General features: G+C 48.2%; 1 protein-coding gene across 4 annotated transcripts in view; it reads left to right on the forward strand.

Annotated features, from left to right (window-relative positions):
- ARL13B (ADP ribosylation factor like GTPase 13B) overlaps positions 1 to 15,583 on the forward strand; it is a 99,317-nt gene that overhangs the window by 66,902 nt on the left and 16,832 nt on the right. For all 4 annotated transcript variants that reach the window (XM_024208616.3, XM_024208617.3, XM_024208618.3 and 1 more), the window contains exons 6-8: positions 4,027 to 4,229; positions 7,217 to 7,331; positions 13,173 to 13,404. In XM_024208616.3, coding sequence (XP_024064384.2) covers positions 4,027 to 4,229; positions 7,217 to 7,331; positions 13,173 to 13,404 — 550 coding nt within the window. The remainder of the gene's footprint in view (positions 1 to 4,026; positions 4,230 to 7,216; positions 7,332 to 13,172; positions 13,405 to 15,583) is intronic.

The raw sequence follows: 15,583 nt of genomic DNA on the forward strand, positions 1-15,583 counted from the left end.
TGTCTCTAGGAAGTCTGAGACTTAGCCTAGACAGGTTTGATGGGATAACGTGATTTTAGTCAATAGGTCAATAACATGCCATCGCTGGTAATTACTATCAATGGTCAATGTGGGTCTGGCTGGAGAATCTTGCCCGCATGCTCTGGGTTCTGCTGATCGCCATATTTGGGGTCGGGAAGGAATTTTCCTCCAGGGTAGATTGGCAGAGGCCCTGGAGGTTTTTCGCCTTCCTCCGCAGCATGGGGCAGGGGTCGCTTGCTGGAGGATTCTCTGTGACTTGAAGTCTTTAAATCATGATTTGGGGGCTTCAACAGCTGAGTCAAGGGAGAGAATTATTCCAGGAGTGGGTGGGTCAGCTTTTGTGGCCTGCATCATGCAGGAGGTCAGACTAGATGATCATAATGGTCCCTTCTGACCTTAAAGTCTATGAGTCTATGACATTTTGTCTTGGCTCAGAAAGGCTTTCCCCTCACTCAAGGGATAATTCCCAAATGACCAAGCTGTCTCCAAAATTTATTCAGTAAAGGGTGGATAGAGTGTATGACTGGATAAAAAAGCTTTGTTTCCTAGCAACGTAAGAATTGCCATACTGGATCAGATCTGGAGTCCATCCTAGTCCCTTACTCCTTTCAGTTAGAGGTGATGACTGTGAAATCTATGATTAAATGTAAAATGCCTGTTTCAATTTGACTGCTCTCCAGAGTCATGAAATGCGTGTAGCCTCTCACTGTTCTGTCTGGTGCAGGCTTTTTCATTTGTAAAACTTTGACAGTAGTGCAGGAGGACTGGGTATATCTTACTATATAGGTCAGGGGTGGGCAAATTTTTTGGCCCGAGGGCCACATCATGGTGGGGAAATTGCATGCCGGGCCATGAATGTAGGGCTGGGGCAGGAGGTTGGGGTGTGGGAGGGGGCGCAGTGTGCAGGAAGGGGCTCAGGGCAAGGGGTTGGGGCAGAAGAGGGGTGCAGGGTGTACGAAGGGGCACAGGGCAGGGAGTTGGGGTGCAGGAGGGGGTGCATAGTGCGGGAGGGGGCTCAGGGCAGGGGGTTGGAGTGCAGGAGGGGTGCGGCGGGGACTCAGGGCAGGGGGTGTCAGCGGCTCCTTCCCTGCCCTGGCCCCGCACCGCTCTTGGAAGGCACCACGTCCCTGCGGCCCCTGGTGGGGGGTGGGGGGTGGGGGAGACAGAGGGCTCCGCGCGCTGCCATCACCTGCGGGTACCTCCCCCGAAGCTCCCATTGGCCATGGTTCCCCATTCCCAGCCAATGGGAGCTGTGGGGGGCAGTGCCTGCAGGCGAAGGCAGCGCACGGAGCCCTCTGTGCCCTCCCCCAGGGGCCGCAGGGACGTGGTGCTGGCCGCTTCCGGGAGCGGCGCGGGGCCCGCAGCGCCATGGGGGTGGCAGTCCCGTAGGTCATAGTTTGCCCAGCCCTGATATAGGTGGTTTGCACTCTATATTTGGAGCATAAGAAAGCAAAGGAAAACAGGGTCTTTAGGAAACTTCTAAGACAGCACAAGCCCTGACTGTTCACAAGTCTGTACACATGCTAGAGACAATTGCTGGAGGAATACCTATGCCGAGGACACTTTCTCTAAAATCATTAACAAAATGTTTTGTAAAGAACTGAAAAAGTACTGTAACCTCTTTCTCAGTACTCTAAAGTGGTCTAAGCCAGTAGTCCCCAACCTTTTTCTGTTGTCCCTGACACTTACCAGTGTTCCCTCTAATTTTTTACGTCTATGTGTGGAATTAATTTTGTTATGTGCACCAATATGGAGGTGATATGTGATGGGGGTGGGGCCCAGGGGTTCGGAGTGGGGGGGGCGGCTCAGGGCTGGGGCAGAGGGTTGCGGGGTGTGTGTGTGGGGGTGGGGGGGCTCTGGCTGGGGGTGCGAGCTCTGGGGTGGGTCTGGGAATGAGGGGTTTGGGATGCAGGCCGCCTGGGGCTGCGGCAGGGAGAGAGGATTCCCCGCAGCCCTCTCTCGCCGCAGCAGCTTGGGGCCAGGTGAGAGGCACCTCCCCCCAGCCATGGCAGCTCCAGTGGGGCTGAGCTGGGCCGGGCTGAGGGAGGGACGCCTCTCCCTGGCCATGGCAGCTCCGGTGGGGCTGTGCTGGGCCGGGCCGGAGGAGGGGCTCCTCTCCCCGCCTGTGCGGCCCTTGATAGCTGGCTGTGCGGCTTAGAGGGAACTTAGCTCCTTACCCACAATGGAACTTGTCTGTGCCCCCCACCCAGAACCGTGGTCAGGAGCCGCTGAGAGCGGGGGCTGGGAGCACGATACCCTGAAACGATATAGTGCCTGTTTTTTCAGAAGTACTGAGGGCCCATAGCACTGACTGAAGTCAGCGAGAGCTGCAGGTGCTCAGCATTTCTGAAAATCGGGCCCTTAATTTCTCAATTTAAAACTCTCTCTAAAATATTTAAGATTATGGATTCCTACTAGGAAATGTCTCCTCCTACATCCCATTATCTCTTACAGAACCAGGAAGCTGACTTGTTTCCTCTTGCTCAACTTTAGTAGTATGTCAAAAGTTTCTGTGAAAGACATGCCCTAGTTTTCTAATATATGCAGTGCCAAGATAGAAAATAAGAAGTGCTTTCTCAATAAACCTTTCCAAAGATTTTTTTTCTCAAAATGCACAGAGCTCTAAGCTCTGTCTTGTTAGATGAAAGGAATTTAGGGACTGAGAACACTGATGTACTTGTAAGGAATGTATTGGTCCTTCATGAGTCAAAGAATGTATTATGGAAGCTAAGTGCGGTAGGTCTTATTTGTCTTTATTACAAAATAAACTACTTACAGCCGTTTTCACTTCCTAGACAGAAAAGATTGACTTCTGTGCAACTTGATATGTCAGTCAAGAGCATCTTCATCCCTTATAGAAGTCATGCTAGTCTTGGGGCTCAGTGTTTTTCCCTTAGCTCAGAGTATTGACGGTTTCCAAACTCATTCATTTTATTATGCAGAAAAAATTGATTTAAAGAAAACTCTCAATGAAATTTGCAGATATCCTACCAACAATCAAGTGATTTGTAACCCCCAGTTACATTTAATGTATTTATCATTATAGTATCTATGAACTTGAAAACACTGTCACTTCCTATATCCAGATATTGTCTCTGTGAGACTTTGGTTAGTTACTGCCATGCTGCAGAAACCGCTGTAAACAGCTAACGAGGGAAACCAAGTCAGAGGCTATGATGGTGCTACCTGTTCATCTTCTCAGTGATTTGGCTCCACCTTCAGATGCTGCAGCTTTCACTGGTGAACCACATGCTGATTTACACCTAGGAAAGTGAACACAAAGCTCTCTAGAGAGCAGGAGCATATACTGATAGAGCCAAGCTGGGATTGTGGTGTGGTAGGTCCTTAGCAGGTAACATTGTTTTCTTCTGTAAGTTGTTTATAAACTCCACGCACAGTTTTGGTGCTTTATGTATAATAAAAAAAATGTGCCTCAAAGGCATCAACATTTGGTTGGTGATATAATCGCAGGAGAATTAACTACTTTATTCTGAAAACAAGTAACGGGAAACTTTTTTCTTTCATTTTTAAAGTAGCGTGAACAGTTTAGCTGTTATGCAGGGGAAGGCTTAAGGGGTCAATCAGTCATTAGAGAATGGATCCACTTCTGAAGCTGCTATATTTGGATTTGCAAGGAAAAGTTGGAATGCATAATTTAGACCACTCATAAAGCAGTGCTGCTGTTAGAAGAATATGGTTGGATTCTCATGGTACTTGTGAGTGGGACAGAGGAATTGAGTGCCCATCTTTCTTATTGACTCTAGAGAGTTCTACTATTACTGGAGTGGGACTGGAAATAAAGCATTTGGATAAAACTCATGATTGATATGTTGGCAAAAAAATCTCTTAAATTTACAAGATATTTTTAGTGTGTAGTGCTTTAGCTGTAACAATATTTTGAATATTTACTAACCATTTGCTAAGACTTCATTGTTTATAATTTAGGAATGTGATCTGAGATATAATTATTCTTTTTCCCCTTTACTTTCTCTCTTAAATTTACAGGAGCCTTGCTCAGCTGTCATGGGCTATGGGAAAAAAATTGACAAATCTATAAGAAAAGGTCTGTATTGGCTGCTACATACTATAGCAAAAGATTTCGATGCCTTAAATGAGCGCGTCCAAAAAGACACATCAGAGCAAAAAGCATATGAGGAACAAGAGAAACGAGAACGAGCTGAACGAGTAAGGAAGATACGAGAAGAAAGGTATTCTACCTTCCTTGGCTTTCTTTCCTCCACATGAAGGGGTTCCATGAATAAAGCCGTCATGTTAACAATTCATTGTGGATAATTCTCTGAAAACATCCATTCTCAATGTGCAGCGGCAGTCAAAAAAGCGAACAGAACGTTGGGAATCATTAAGAAAGGGATAGATGATGAGACAGAAAATATCATCTTGTCTCTATAAATCCATGGTACTCCCACATCTTGAATACTGTGTGCAGATGTGGTTGCCCCATCTTAAAGAAGATATATTGTAATTGGAAAGGGTTCAGAAAAGGGCAACAAAAATTATTAGGGGTATGGAATGGCTGCCATATGAGGAGAGATTAATAAGACTGGGATTTTTCAGCTTGGAAAAGAGACGACTAAGGGGGGATATGCTAGAGGTCTATAAAATCATGGCTGGTGTGGAGAAAGTAAATAACGAACTATTTTTTACTCCTTCTCATAACACAAGAACTAGGGGCCACCATATGAAATTAATACGCAGCAGGTTTAAAACAAACAAAAGGAAGTATTTCTTCACACAACACACTGTCAGTCTGTGGAACTCTTTGCCAGAGGATGTTGTGAAGGCCAAGACTATAACAGGGTTCAAAAAAGAACTAGATAAATTCATGGAGGATAGGTCCATCAATGGCTATTAGCCAGGATGGGCAGGGATGGTGTCCCTAGCCTCTTTGCCAGAAGCTGTGAATGGGCAACGGGATGGATCACTTGATGATTACCTGCTCTGTTCATTCTCTCTGGGGCACCTGGCATTGGCCACTGTTGGAAGACAGGATACTGGGCTAGATGGATTTTTGGTCTGACCCAGTATGGCCCTTCTTATTCAAATTCTTGAGTACCCACTACAAAACAAAAGGTGTTTCATATTATAAGAAAAGAGCTGAAACGGAATAGTCAAGTTGTTCTTTTGTTAAAACATAAAAGAAATTGCTTGGCACACAGCCTTAAGATCATCTTCTCTAAGATGATGAGTGGGCAATGGCAGACATGGAATAGATATAGTCCATAGTCACTAGTGTTACCTGACTGGAAGCTGACCCAAAATAGTTTCTGTTGCTTGATGCAAGGAGATCTTTTGGGCCTACCGTATCACAAGTTGCAGCAATGTAATTAAAATAAACTTTTCAATCAATCTGTGAATAGCAGGCACCAGTGAGGATAGAGGGAGACATCTGAATTTTTTGGCAAAGTTGCTGCAACTTTATTGAGAACTCATTTAAGCCCCCACCAAAATACACAATAGGGGAGGGACTGTGGGGTTTGAGGAGATGCAGGGGAAGCAATGCAAGGATTTATTATTTCCCTTCAGAGCCCTCTATTATCATTGGCAGCCAGTGTTGGCACCAATAGTGAATTGCCCAACTGGGGTTATCCCTGTAAAGGTTCTCCTAAGGGGCATGGCTTCCATCTCTGCCAGTCGCCTAGCCCCTAAAATGTACGCCAGCAATGTACAGGGCCTTTTCATTTTAATTAAACTGGTGCAAAACTCTGTGCGGACACACTTACTTTGATTTAACCCTGGTGTAATATTGATTTATCTTAAATCAGCAATGCATTAATTTAAGCTAAATCAGCATAAGCCAGGCTTAAATTGAATTAATTGGTCACATAAAACTGGTGTAAAACAACACCTTTAGTTAAACTGGTGTAGTTTTCTGTGTTGACTGGGTCTTTGACTTTGTCGAGTTGCTCTGTCTGGGAGAGGTAATGGGGAAATGGGTTCTGAGAAGAAATGTCTCAAATGGATGTATGGCTTCCACATTTTTTAATTGACCCGTGGCTACTGGTCATGTTTGTTTACCTTGGGAAGTATTATAGAATTGGCTCAGACTTAATTAGGCTAAAAGTTTTGGGGGATTGGTAAACTTGTGTGCCATTGGGGGTGAGGCCGTCTTCCCAGCTTGTAGACTTTGCTATTTCTGACAGCAGTTGAGGGGTTCAGATTTAACAGTTATCATGGTACTTTCATTTGGCTATTTGCATCAGATAAATCTCTTGTCATGAGATATTTGTACGTATTCATAACTCAGGTGGAATTCTGTTTCAATCGATACTTCCCTGATTGATTACTGCGATTCCATTCACACAGTCTCCCCAAGAGTGCTCTCTAAGTGAAGTTACTTCAGAATGCATCAGCCAGAGAATTTATTCACATCAGTTTTAATCAGCACTACACCTGTTTTCAGGCATTGCATTGGATGTGGACTGTTCAAATGATTATAAATCTAAGTAAACAAACAACTGAAGTGCCCATGCCATGCTTTAATTAGCCAGTTAGAATTAACCATGAAGGACTTCTATGAAATGTAGTGCTGTAGTACCAATGCTGAGCTATCGGAAGCAGTCCCCCATTTACTTTAGTATTTAGGAAATCCAAGGAAAAGCAGTGCTAGATAAATTGTAAGGATTTAATGTAGTAGAGGCTGCTTCTGCCAAGCAGCTGCTCTAAATACAGATAGCTCCCCAATGTATTGGCCAATACCTCGTTCTTCCTGAACTCATGTCAAAGGCCAGGGGAAACAAGTGGGCCCTGCAGAAAGGATGCAGTAAAAATGGACAAATCTGGGCTAAAGCACAGCAGGGATCAGAGGACAATCCAGAGCCCTTATTCAGAACATCCTGCTAGCAGCCCGGTCTGTAGCTTGTAGAAGGGAATCTATCATCAGTAACTCTGCTGATCATAACTGTGGCAGCATGTTGTGAGGAGGGAGGCAATTTCAGGTAGCCTGGCCCCAGGCCATTTAGAGCTATATTATTGAAAACTAACTCAATAAAATCAATCTTTCTTTTTTAGGTTAGCTCAGAACTTTATCATTTTGGAGTACAGTATTCAAAACACAGACATTCTGTAAAAAGACAATCTAGCATGAGTTGGGGGATGAATTAGATGACCTAATAAGTGTTCTAATATTTCTGATTCTATTGCTTCAAGATTCTTCTCTTTTTTAACAAAAAAATAGAGAACAAAGGGAAAGAAAAGAAACTGAATTTGAAGGAAGAGGTGTACCTAAGGAGGTTGACTCTGAGCCAATTTCTAGCAACCCCTTCCAGCCAATATCTACTGTAATCACTGAGGTACGAGTATTTAAAAATGTCAATCATATTGGACCTACAGTTAACTGAGGTGTCTGAGCAATGATAAAAATCTGGGCTCTTGAGAGTTTTGTTCATCTATAAAGTTGCATACACATTGTGATAGCTTTCATCTTGAGAATCTTGGTTTCTTCTTTGAGTGTTCATGTCCATTCCATGTTACGTGTGTGCACGCCACACACACTGTTCCTGGAGATTTTTCCCTCAATGGTATCCGTCGGGCCGGCTCTAGCACCCTCTGGAGCTGCGTGCTTATGCGTCGATATAAGGGCACTGCCAGCTACGTACCCTCTCATTTCCTTCTTACCGCCCATGACGGTTGCTGGAACGACCCCTCTTGCTCCGGCAAGGCTTTCTTCTCAGTGGTTTTTGGACTCTAACTTCATTCTTAGTTATCATAGTTCAGTGTCTATAGTTTTCATCATTAGTGTTAGTGTACATAATGTAAATAGATAGTTCCTGTCATCGAGGGACTCCTTCGCCCCAGGGGCTGGGCATGCCCTGGTGCCCAGGCTTCAAGCCTTTTATCTCCTGTGGCAAACCTATGCCTGTGAGTGACCCTCTCTCCAGCTGCTTGAAGTGCTTAGGGGAGACTCACTTGAAGGACAAATACCAGATCTGTCAGGACTTCAGACCCTGTACTAAAAAAGACAGAGACATTAGGCTGAAGGCTATCCACATGGAAGTCGCCCTCATGGATTCGGCACCGAACACATTGGCTTCAGTGAGAAGCACTCTGGCACGGAGCTCTTCCCAGCACCGTTCACCATGTCCAGTGCCAAGGAAGAAGCAGAAAAAGCAATGCACTGACAGAGAGTGCTCACCGGTGCAGAAAAAAGAGAAGCGGAGAGAAGGCAGCACAGTGCCGTGCCGGGTTACTCTTCCTCTCCCGGGCCTGCGATGGCACCGTCAACTCCACCTAGAACATTGAATCCAGTACGGGACCCTCCGCTGACACATGGAAGCCACTGTGGTACCAGTGGTCTGACCGATCCATAGACCCCGAGCAGGTAGGGGCCTGCTTTCTCTCCCAGTTCCTCCAACTCCAGTGGGACATCTGTCCGTTCCAGTGACCGGAAGTAGGAAGGAACAAAGAGTGTCAGGATTCTTCCCGGCACTTGGCCCCCTGGCACCTTCTAAGGGCAAGCCGTCCCTGATCCCGGTGTCAAGACCATCTTATGTGCAACCTAAAGCCCATCACCAGAACCCAGCCTATCAGCCACTGGACTTCAGTGCCAGTCCCCCTGCCAGCACCTGGCCAATGGGCCACTGGCCTATGCCATGGCCTTACTGGAATCCCTGAGGGTTTTCCCCATTACCAGGTCTTACTTCCCATCATTCCTAAGGCTACTGCTCCTTCCCACTCGGCACCGGACACCGACTCCGATACCGACCCCTGTACCAATGTTCAGGAGTTGGCTCAGGTGAACATAGTTGAGGAAGAGGAAGGAGGCCCTCTGATGCAAGCCACCTCCTCATCCTCCCCACACGAGGCTGTCCCGAGACCCTGGGTCTCGAAATTCGAGCAGCTCAGAGACATCACACAGCCATTGATATCCTGGGGGCCTAAGCAGGCTTTTTGAAGGTGTGCCTGAGGGTACTGTGCCAGTCACCGTTTCGGATCTGACTCCCCTTTTGGTTTTGGACTGTCTGTCCCTATTCAGCCCTGCATGGTCAGACATAATATCAGTCCGTTGAGTCCTGAGTACAGGGACAGGCAGATGTACCCGTGAGTTTTTATCCACCTCTCACTCCCACCCCCCCACTCCTGTCGTTCTTCAGGCACCCATCTCATGAGCAACTCCTCGTCCAGGAGGTTGTCTGTCCTATGGATGGGGATTGTGGAGGAGGTTCCACAAGACTTGAGAGGGAAGGGGTTTTACTCCCGGTATTTTCTAATCCCAAAGGCCAAAGGGGGCCTCTGGCCTATCTTGGACCTGCATCACCTCAATAGAAACTGAGGTTCCGCATGGTCTCCCTGGCTTCCATCATTCCCTCCCTGGATCCAGGAGACTGGTACGCAACCCTCGACTTAAAGGACGCATACTTTCACATTTCTATCTTCTGTGGCCACAGAAGATTTCTCAGTTTTATAGTGGGTCAACGCCACTACCAATTCACCGCTCTTCCCTTTGGCCTATTGACAGCCCCACGGGTTTTCATGAAATGTATGGCGATAGTAGCAGCCTTCCTCAGAGAGCGAGGCGTCCAGCTCTACCCGTACCTTGACTGGCTGAGCAAAGGTTGGTAGAAGGCTTAAATACAGAAAAGTATCAGCATGGTCCAAGCCACCTTCCAAGCGCTGGGTCTGCTGATAAACGAGCAGAAGTCAACTCTTTCCTCGGTTCAGAGAATAAAATTTATTGTGGCAGTGCTCGACTCAACCTAAGCCAGGGCCTTTCTGCCGGAGGCCTAATTCAAGCCCAGGTCAGACCTGATATCCTATGTCAAGGTCCACCCAATCACAACAGCTCAGGTTTGCCTCAAGCTGTTGGGGCACATGGCGGCATGTACTTTAATCTTGGATGTGTCAGACTTAGGGTGAGGCGCCAAACTCAGGGCCTCTGGTCCCAAGAAGAACTCTCTCTGCACATAAATGTCAGTAAGCTTAGGGTGGGATGCTTAGCATGCCATGTGTTCCTTCCCCAGATCTCAGGCGAGGTGGTGCAAGTCCTGACAGACAGTACTGTGGCCATGTTTTACATCAACAAGCAGGATGGGGCTTGATCTTTGGCCCCATGTCAGGAGGCCATCCATCTGTGGGACTTCTTTGTAAAGCACTCCGTTCATCTTGCGGTGTCACATCTCCCGGGAGCCCAGAATGTATTGGCGGATCACCTCAACAGTTCCTTTTCCTCTCACCACAAGTGTTCCTTTCACCTGGAGGTTTGCTGCGTGGGCACAGCGCAGGCTCTCTCTCCGATGATTTCCTCCACCCATGGACAGATCTCCTATTCTATACCTTTCCTCCGATCCCCTTGGTTCACGAGGTCCTCCTAAAAATCAAACGGGACAAGGTGAGAGTTGTTCTGATAGCCCTGGCATGGCCATATCAACACTGGTTTGGCACGCTGCTGCACCTGTCGGTAGCAACCCCAATCTCGCTCCCACTCGATCCAGACCTAATTTCACAAGACCGTAGCTGGTTGCTTCCCCAAATCTCGCCTCCTTGCACCCAAGTGCATGGATGCTGCATGGCTGAACCCAGAAGAACAGGCTTGCTCGGAACAGGTCCAGCAGATCTTTCTAGGTAATAGAAAGCCTTCCACCAGGGCTACCTACCTGGGCAAGTGGAAGCATTTCTCAATTTGAGCTTCTCAATGCGCTCTCTCCATCTCAATCTTCCCTCCAGTCTATCTTGGTTTATTTGCTCCACTTAAAGCATCAGGGTCTGGTTCTCATGACTATCAAGGTACACTTAGCAGCCATCTCAGCACTCCACCCTCCAGTGAACAGCCGGTCAGTGTTCTCCCAGGAGATGACAATATGGTTTCTCAAGGGGCTGGAGAGGCTCTCTCCTCAGGTCCGTGAGCCAACCCCCCCATGGAACTTAAACCTGGTTCTGTCAAGACTAACAGGTTCCCCCCTTTAAGCCATTAGCATCGTGCCCCCTTCTACTTTTCTCTTGGAGGGTTGCCTTCCTAGTGGTGATCACCTCAGCCAGAAGGATCTCTGAAATCAAGGCTCTTATGTCAGAACTGCCTTACACTGTGTTCTTTAAGGACAAGGTCCAACTGTGCCCCAATCTGGCCTTCCTACCAAAGGTGGTGTCACAATTCCATAACAAGCAAGCCATTTTCCTACCAGTCTGTTCCAGAAACCTCACAAGAACTCTGAGGAACGGTGGCTTCACTCTGACGTTAGGCGTGCCCTTGCTTTTTATATTGAGAAGGACAAAACCCTTCCGCAAGTCCACACAACTCTTCGTAGCAATAGCAGAAAGGATGAGAGGGCTTCCTGTGTCCACCCAGAGGATCTTGTCCTGGATAACTGCCTGTATTTGGGCTTGCTATGTGCAGGCGAATGTCCTGCCTCCATCCATCTTAACCGCTCACTCCACACAAGCCCAGGCTTCATCAGCAGCATGTCTCGCGCAGGTCCAAATTCAGGACATCTACAGAGCCGCAACCTGGTCGTTGGTGCATACCTTCGCATCCCACTACATCTTTACCCAGCAGGCCCAAGATGACGGCAGTTACAGAAGAGAGTGTCCATGAGCTCTGAGCCCGCCTCCTGGGGTACTGCTTGTGAGTCACCTAACATGGAATGGGCATGAGCAAGCACTCGAAGAAGAAAGAGCGGTTACTAGTTACTGTTGTTCTTTGAGATGTGGTGTTCATGTCCATTCCATGACCCACCCTCCTATCCTTTTCTATTGCTTTCTGTTGGAGTTAACTAGCAAGAAGTAACTGAGAGGGTGCGTGGCAGGCGGCACCCCTTCTAATGACACATAAGTGTGTAGCTCCAGAAGGTGCTAGAGCCAACCCAATGGATACCACTGAGGGGAAAAATCTCGGGCACTGGTGCATGCAGCGCGCGCACACCTAACATGGAATGCACATAAGCAACACATCTTGGAGAAAAACAGTTACGAAAGGTTAGTAACTGTTTTTTGTGTTCTGTGAAGTTGTATCAGTAATCTAACAATAAAGAAATATCTTAGTACCAATTTAAGAAAAATGTTTTGTTTGCCATGCAATTTACTGCAGAATTTTCAGAATAAACTGCAATGTTCAGAAGAAGCCATTTTCGGTTACCCATTTAATTGGAATCAGCTTCATTCACTCTTTTTAATTTTTGTTGCAAAAGGGAGGTTTTATTTTGGCTTTACGGGAGCTGTTTCAACCATATCGCCAGTCATATAGGGTCCCCCTGCCTTACTTAGCCGTACAGACTTGCGGCATAATACAGTATTTTCAATTGGTTTAGAGCTGTTGGACTGGTGTCTTAGTTATGGAACATGAAAACTGTATAAATTTTTCTTCAGACACTTCCTTTTAATTCAAATAGTCATCGGATTCATATTTAGTGTACCATATTTGTCTTTTGTTTGATTTAAGATATTGTGCTTATAGAAAAAATAGTGAGCTCCGATAAATGTAAATAGTCAAGGTTTGGTCCTACTCTCAAGGATGAGCATCCACACGATCATATCATGTAAAGTCAGCTATGTGCACAATGACAGATTTCACAGGATCCTACAGTAATGCACATCTGTGGGGCGGGGGGAGAAGGAGAATGCTACAAGTGCAGCAGAGCTGCTCATTATGTAGAACTTGTAGAACAGATACTCTGTCAAGTCTGCAGTACGTAATCAGTGTTCCACCAAGACAAAATGGTGATTTGCAAGGTATTTCAAAACTTGTGTGTTTTTCTAAACAAAATAAATGAATAGAAATTGAAGGAGTTAGTAAAAGTTTTTAATTCTCTTGCTCGGAGTATTGACACTGTTTGTACTTGTATCTTTTTCTAGCATGGCATTTAAAAAAAGTAAAAAGAACGAAAATGCATTTAGGCTATGAAGCTGTGTGCAGCCATTCCTCCCTAAACTGGTTACCACTCAGAAGTCTAAACATCACTTCTAGAGCTTTTAGTTGTTCATTTTTCTACGTTAAATCTTGAGCAGCATCTTGTGAAACTTGGGGTTTTATTTCCTCATTTGCACATTCTTGAAACTTGTTAATTACGCTACACATGAGAATTTTTTTTAAAAATGGTCTATCAGAGTCTACCCCCTTGTGTTTAGGATGCTCTTCCTATCTTTTTAGAGCAGTCTCTGACACTCAATATTGTTAAAATGACATCTTGTACTACTTTTGCTAGAATGAAAAAAGAATTGAACAAGAGAAGAGGCAGAGGATGGAGATTGAAAAGGATGCCATTGCCTTGAAACCTAAAGGAGAGCAGGAACAAATGGACACACAGAGCCTGACCAGCAGCTGTAGCCAAAAAACAAATGATTATAGACTTATAGAAACATACAAATCTGCACTTGCACAGCAATTGGAGCATGAAGAAGAGGGTGACCAACAAACCTCAGAATGCCTTGATTCAGGTGATAACTCCAATTTTAATATAGCCTCTTACTCTCATAACTACCACTGTTATATTTAATTTGATTCTTATTTTTCACCCAACTCTTTCCTGTGTCTGTATGACTTTGTGTATGCCACATCACAAATAACTGAAGGATACAAATGCACAATTATGTTACTGTACAGAAGAATGTCATAATTCAACCAAGAATTAGTGTATTCTTCTTCGAGTGCTTGCTCACATCCATTCCAGTTAGGTGTGTGCGCGCCGCGTGCACGATCGTCGGAAGATTTTTACCCTAGCAACACCCGGTGGGTCGGCTGTGGAGCCCCCTGGAGTGGCGCCGTTATGGCGCTGGATATATACCCCAGCCGACCCAGCGCCCCCTCAGTTCCTTCTTACCGCCCCTGACAGTCGTTGGAACTGTGGAGCGCGGCATAGCTGATCTCCACACTCCCTAGCTTTACTCGTTTTTTCATTAGTCTAGATAGTTGTTACAGTTGTTTATAGTTGTTAAGAAGTTTTTAGATAGTTATTGTTAGTTTTTGTAGTTTAAATGGTCACCGGGGATTAAGGGGGTCATTCTCCCCCCCCCCCTTTTTTCCCTCGGCGCTTCGCCGGGCTCATGCCCAAGGCTCCTGGATTCAAGCAGTGCGCCTCCTGCGCGAAGCCTATGCCCACGAGCGACCCGCACACCTCCTGCTTGAAGTGCCTCGGGGAATCCCATCAAGCAGATAAGTGCCAGATCTGCAAGGCCTTCAAGCCTCGGACAAGGAAGGAGTGGGACTTTAGGCTTCGGCAGCTCCTCATGGAGGCGGCACTTAGCCCGGATCCTCCCTCGGCGCGCCCAGCCCCGGCACCGAGCGCCTCGGTGCGCAGCGCCCCGGCGGCCCCGACTGGTGCGGCGGAAAAGACATCTCGGCACCGGCCGACGTCGGCACCGCGCCCGCCTAAAGAGCCTCGGCGCTGATCCTTCTCTCCGGGCCATAAGAAGGCCAGCAAGGCGCGGGACGTTGCTGCCGTGAAGATACCGGCTCCCCGGGTGCCGGGGGTAGAGCCGCGTCTGCAGTTGGACCGCCAAAGGCAGGCGGCCACACCGTCGACTCCGGCACCGAGGCCGTTGAGTCCGGTGCGGACTGTTTCACCACCAAGGCTGGTGGTGGAACATTGTCTCCCTTCCACCCCGGAGACTTTTGCGACAGCGAGGGACCTGATCGCCCTCACGGAGCCGGCGCCGTCACAACTCCCGGCACCGGTGGCTCCACGCGTGCCGCAGTCCAGAGGCAAGCCTGCCCTCATGCGCCCACCGTCGCCAGCTCAAGTCTCTCGGCACCGCTCCAGGTCTCGGAGCAGGTCCCGACGCCGCTCGGAGTCCCGGCGCCGAATATCACCTCGGCACCGGTCGTACTCGCGGCCGAGATCATCTTCGCGGCGCCGTTCAACATCTCGGCACCGTCGCGACGACCGGCACCGATCGGGCTCGAGACGCAGCTCCCGGCACCGGTACGAGCGCCACTCGGGCTCGAGGGGCTGCTCCTGGTACCACGCCTCTTCGCGATCGTCGTCCCGCTCCAGGTCGGGATGTCGGCACCGGAGGGACTACCGGCACCGATCCAGATCCCGGCACCGCTCTCCGGCACCGCGCAGGGACAGATCGCCTTACGACCGGCACCGATCGGCACCGTACCATCCGGTGCCGACGGCGTCGTGCTCGGCACCGCCGTGGCCGTCGAGGTCGGCATCGCGCTCGTCGGATGCAGTGGAGGTTGGCCACCTGCAGGAGACCGAGGACTCTATGCAGGGACCTGCGCATTGGTCCTTCTGGACTCCGTGGGCCTACCATCAGGCACAAGGGGCTCCACCATCTGCCTCCCGCTCAGGCCGTTCTGAACCCAGGGTCCCAGAGTCCACCATCTCCCGCCCTCCTCCAAGGGGCATGGAGGCTCCAGTGCCCACACCGGCGGAGGCCCTGGACCAGGGGGCAGGCGATGCCCAGCTCCAGGAACACCTGGAGCAGGATCAGCCATTGGACCCCTTGCCACCGGGCATCCTCCTCGTCCTCGCCTGATGAGGCCGTAGCGGGTACATCCGCCATTGGGCCGCCTCCTATAGATCTTCGGGCCCACCAGGACCTGTTGCGCCGGATGGCTCGCAATATGGACCTCCAGGTGGAGGAGATTGTGGAGGTCCATGATCCA

The sequence above is a fragment of the Terrapene carolina genome, unplaced genomic scaffold (genome assembly GCF_002925995.2).
Source record: "Terrapene carolina triunguis isolate 2854851 unplaced genomic scaffold, T_m_triunguis-2.0 Scaffold558, whole genome shotgun sequence".
NCBI classification, from domain to species: domain Eukaryota; kingdom Metazoa; phylum Chordata; order Testudines; family Emydidae; genus Terrapene; species Terrapene triunguis.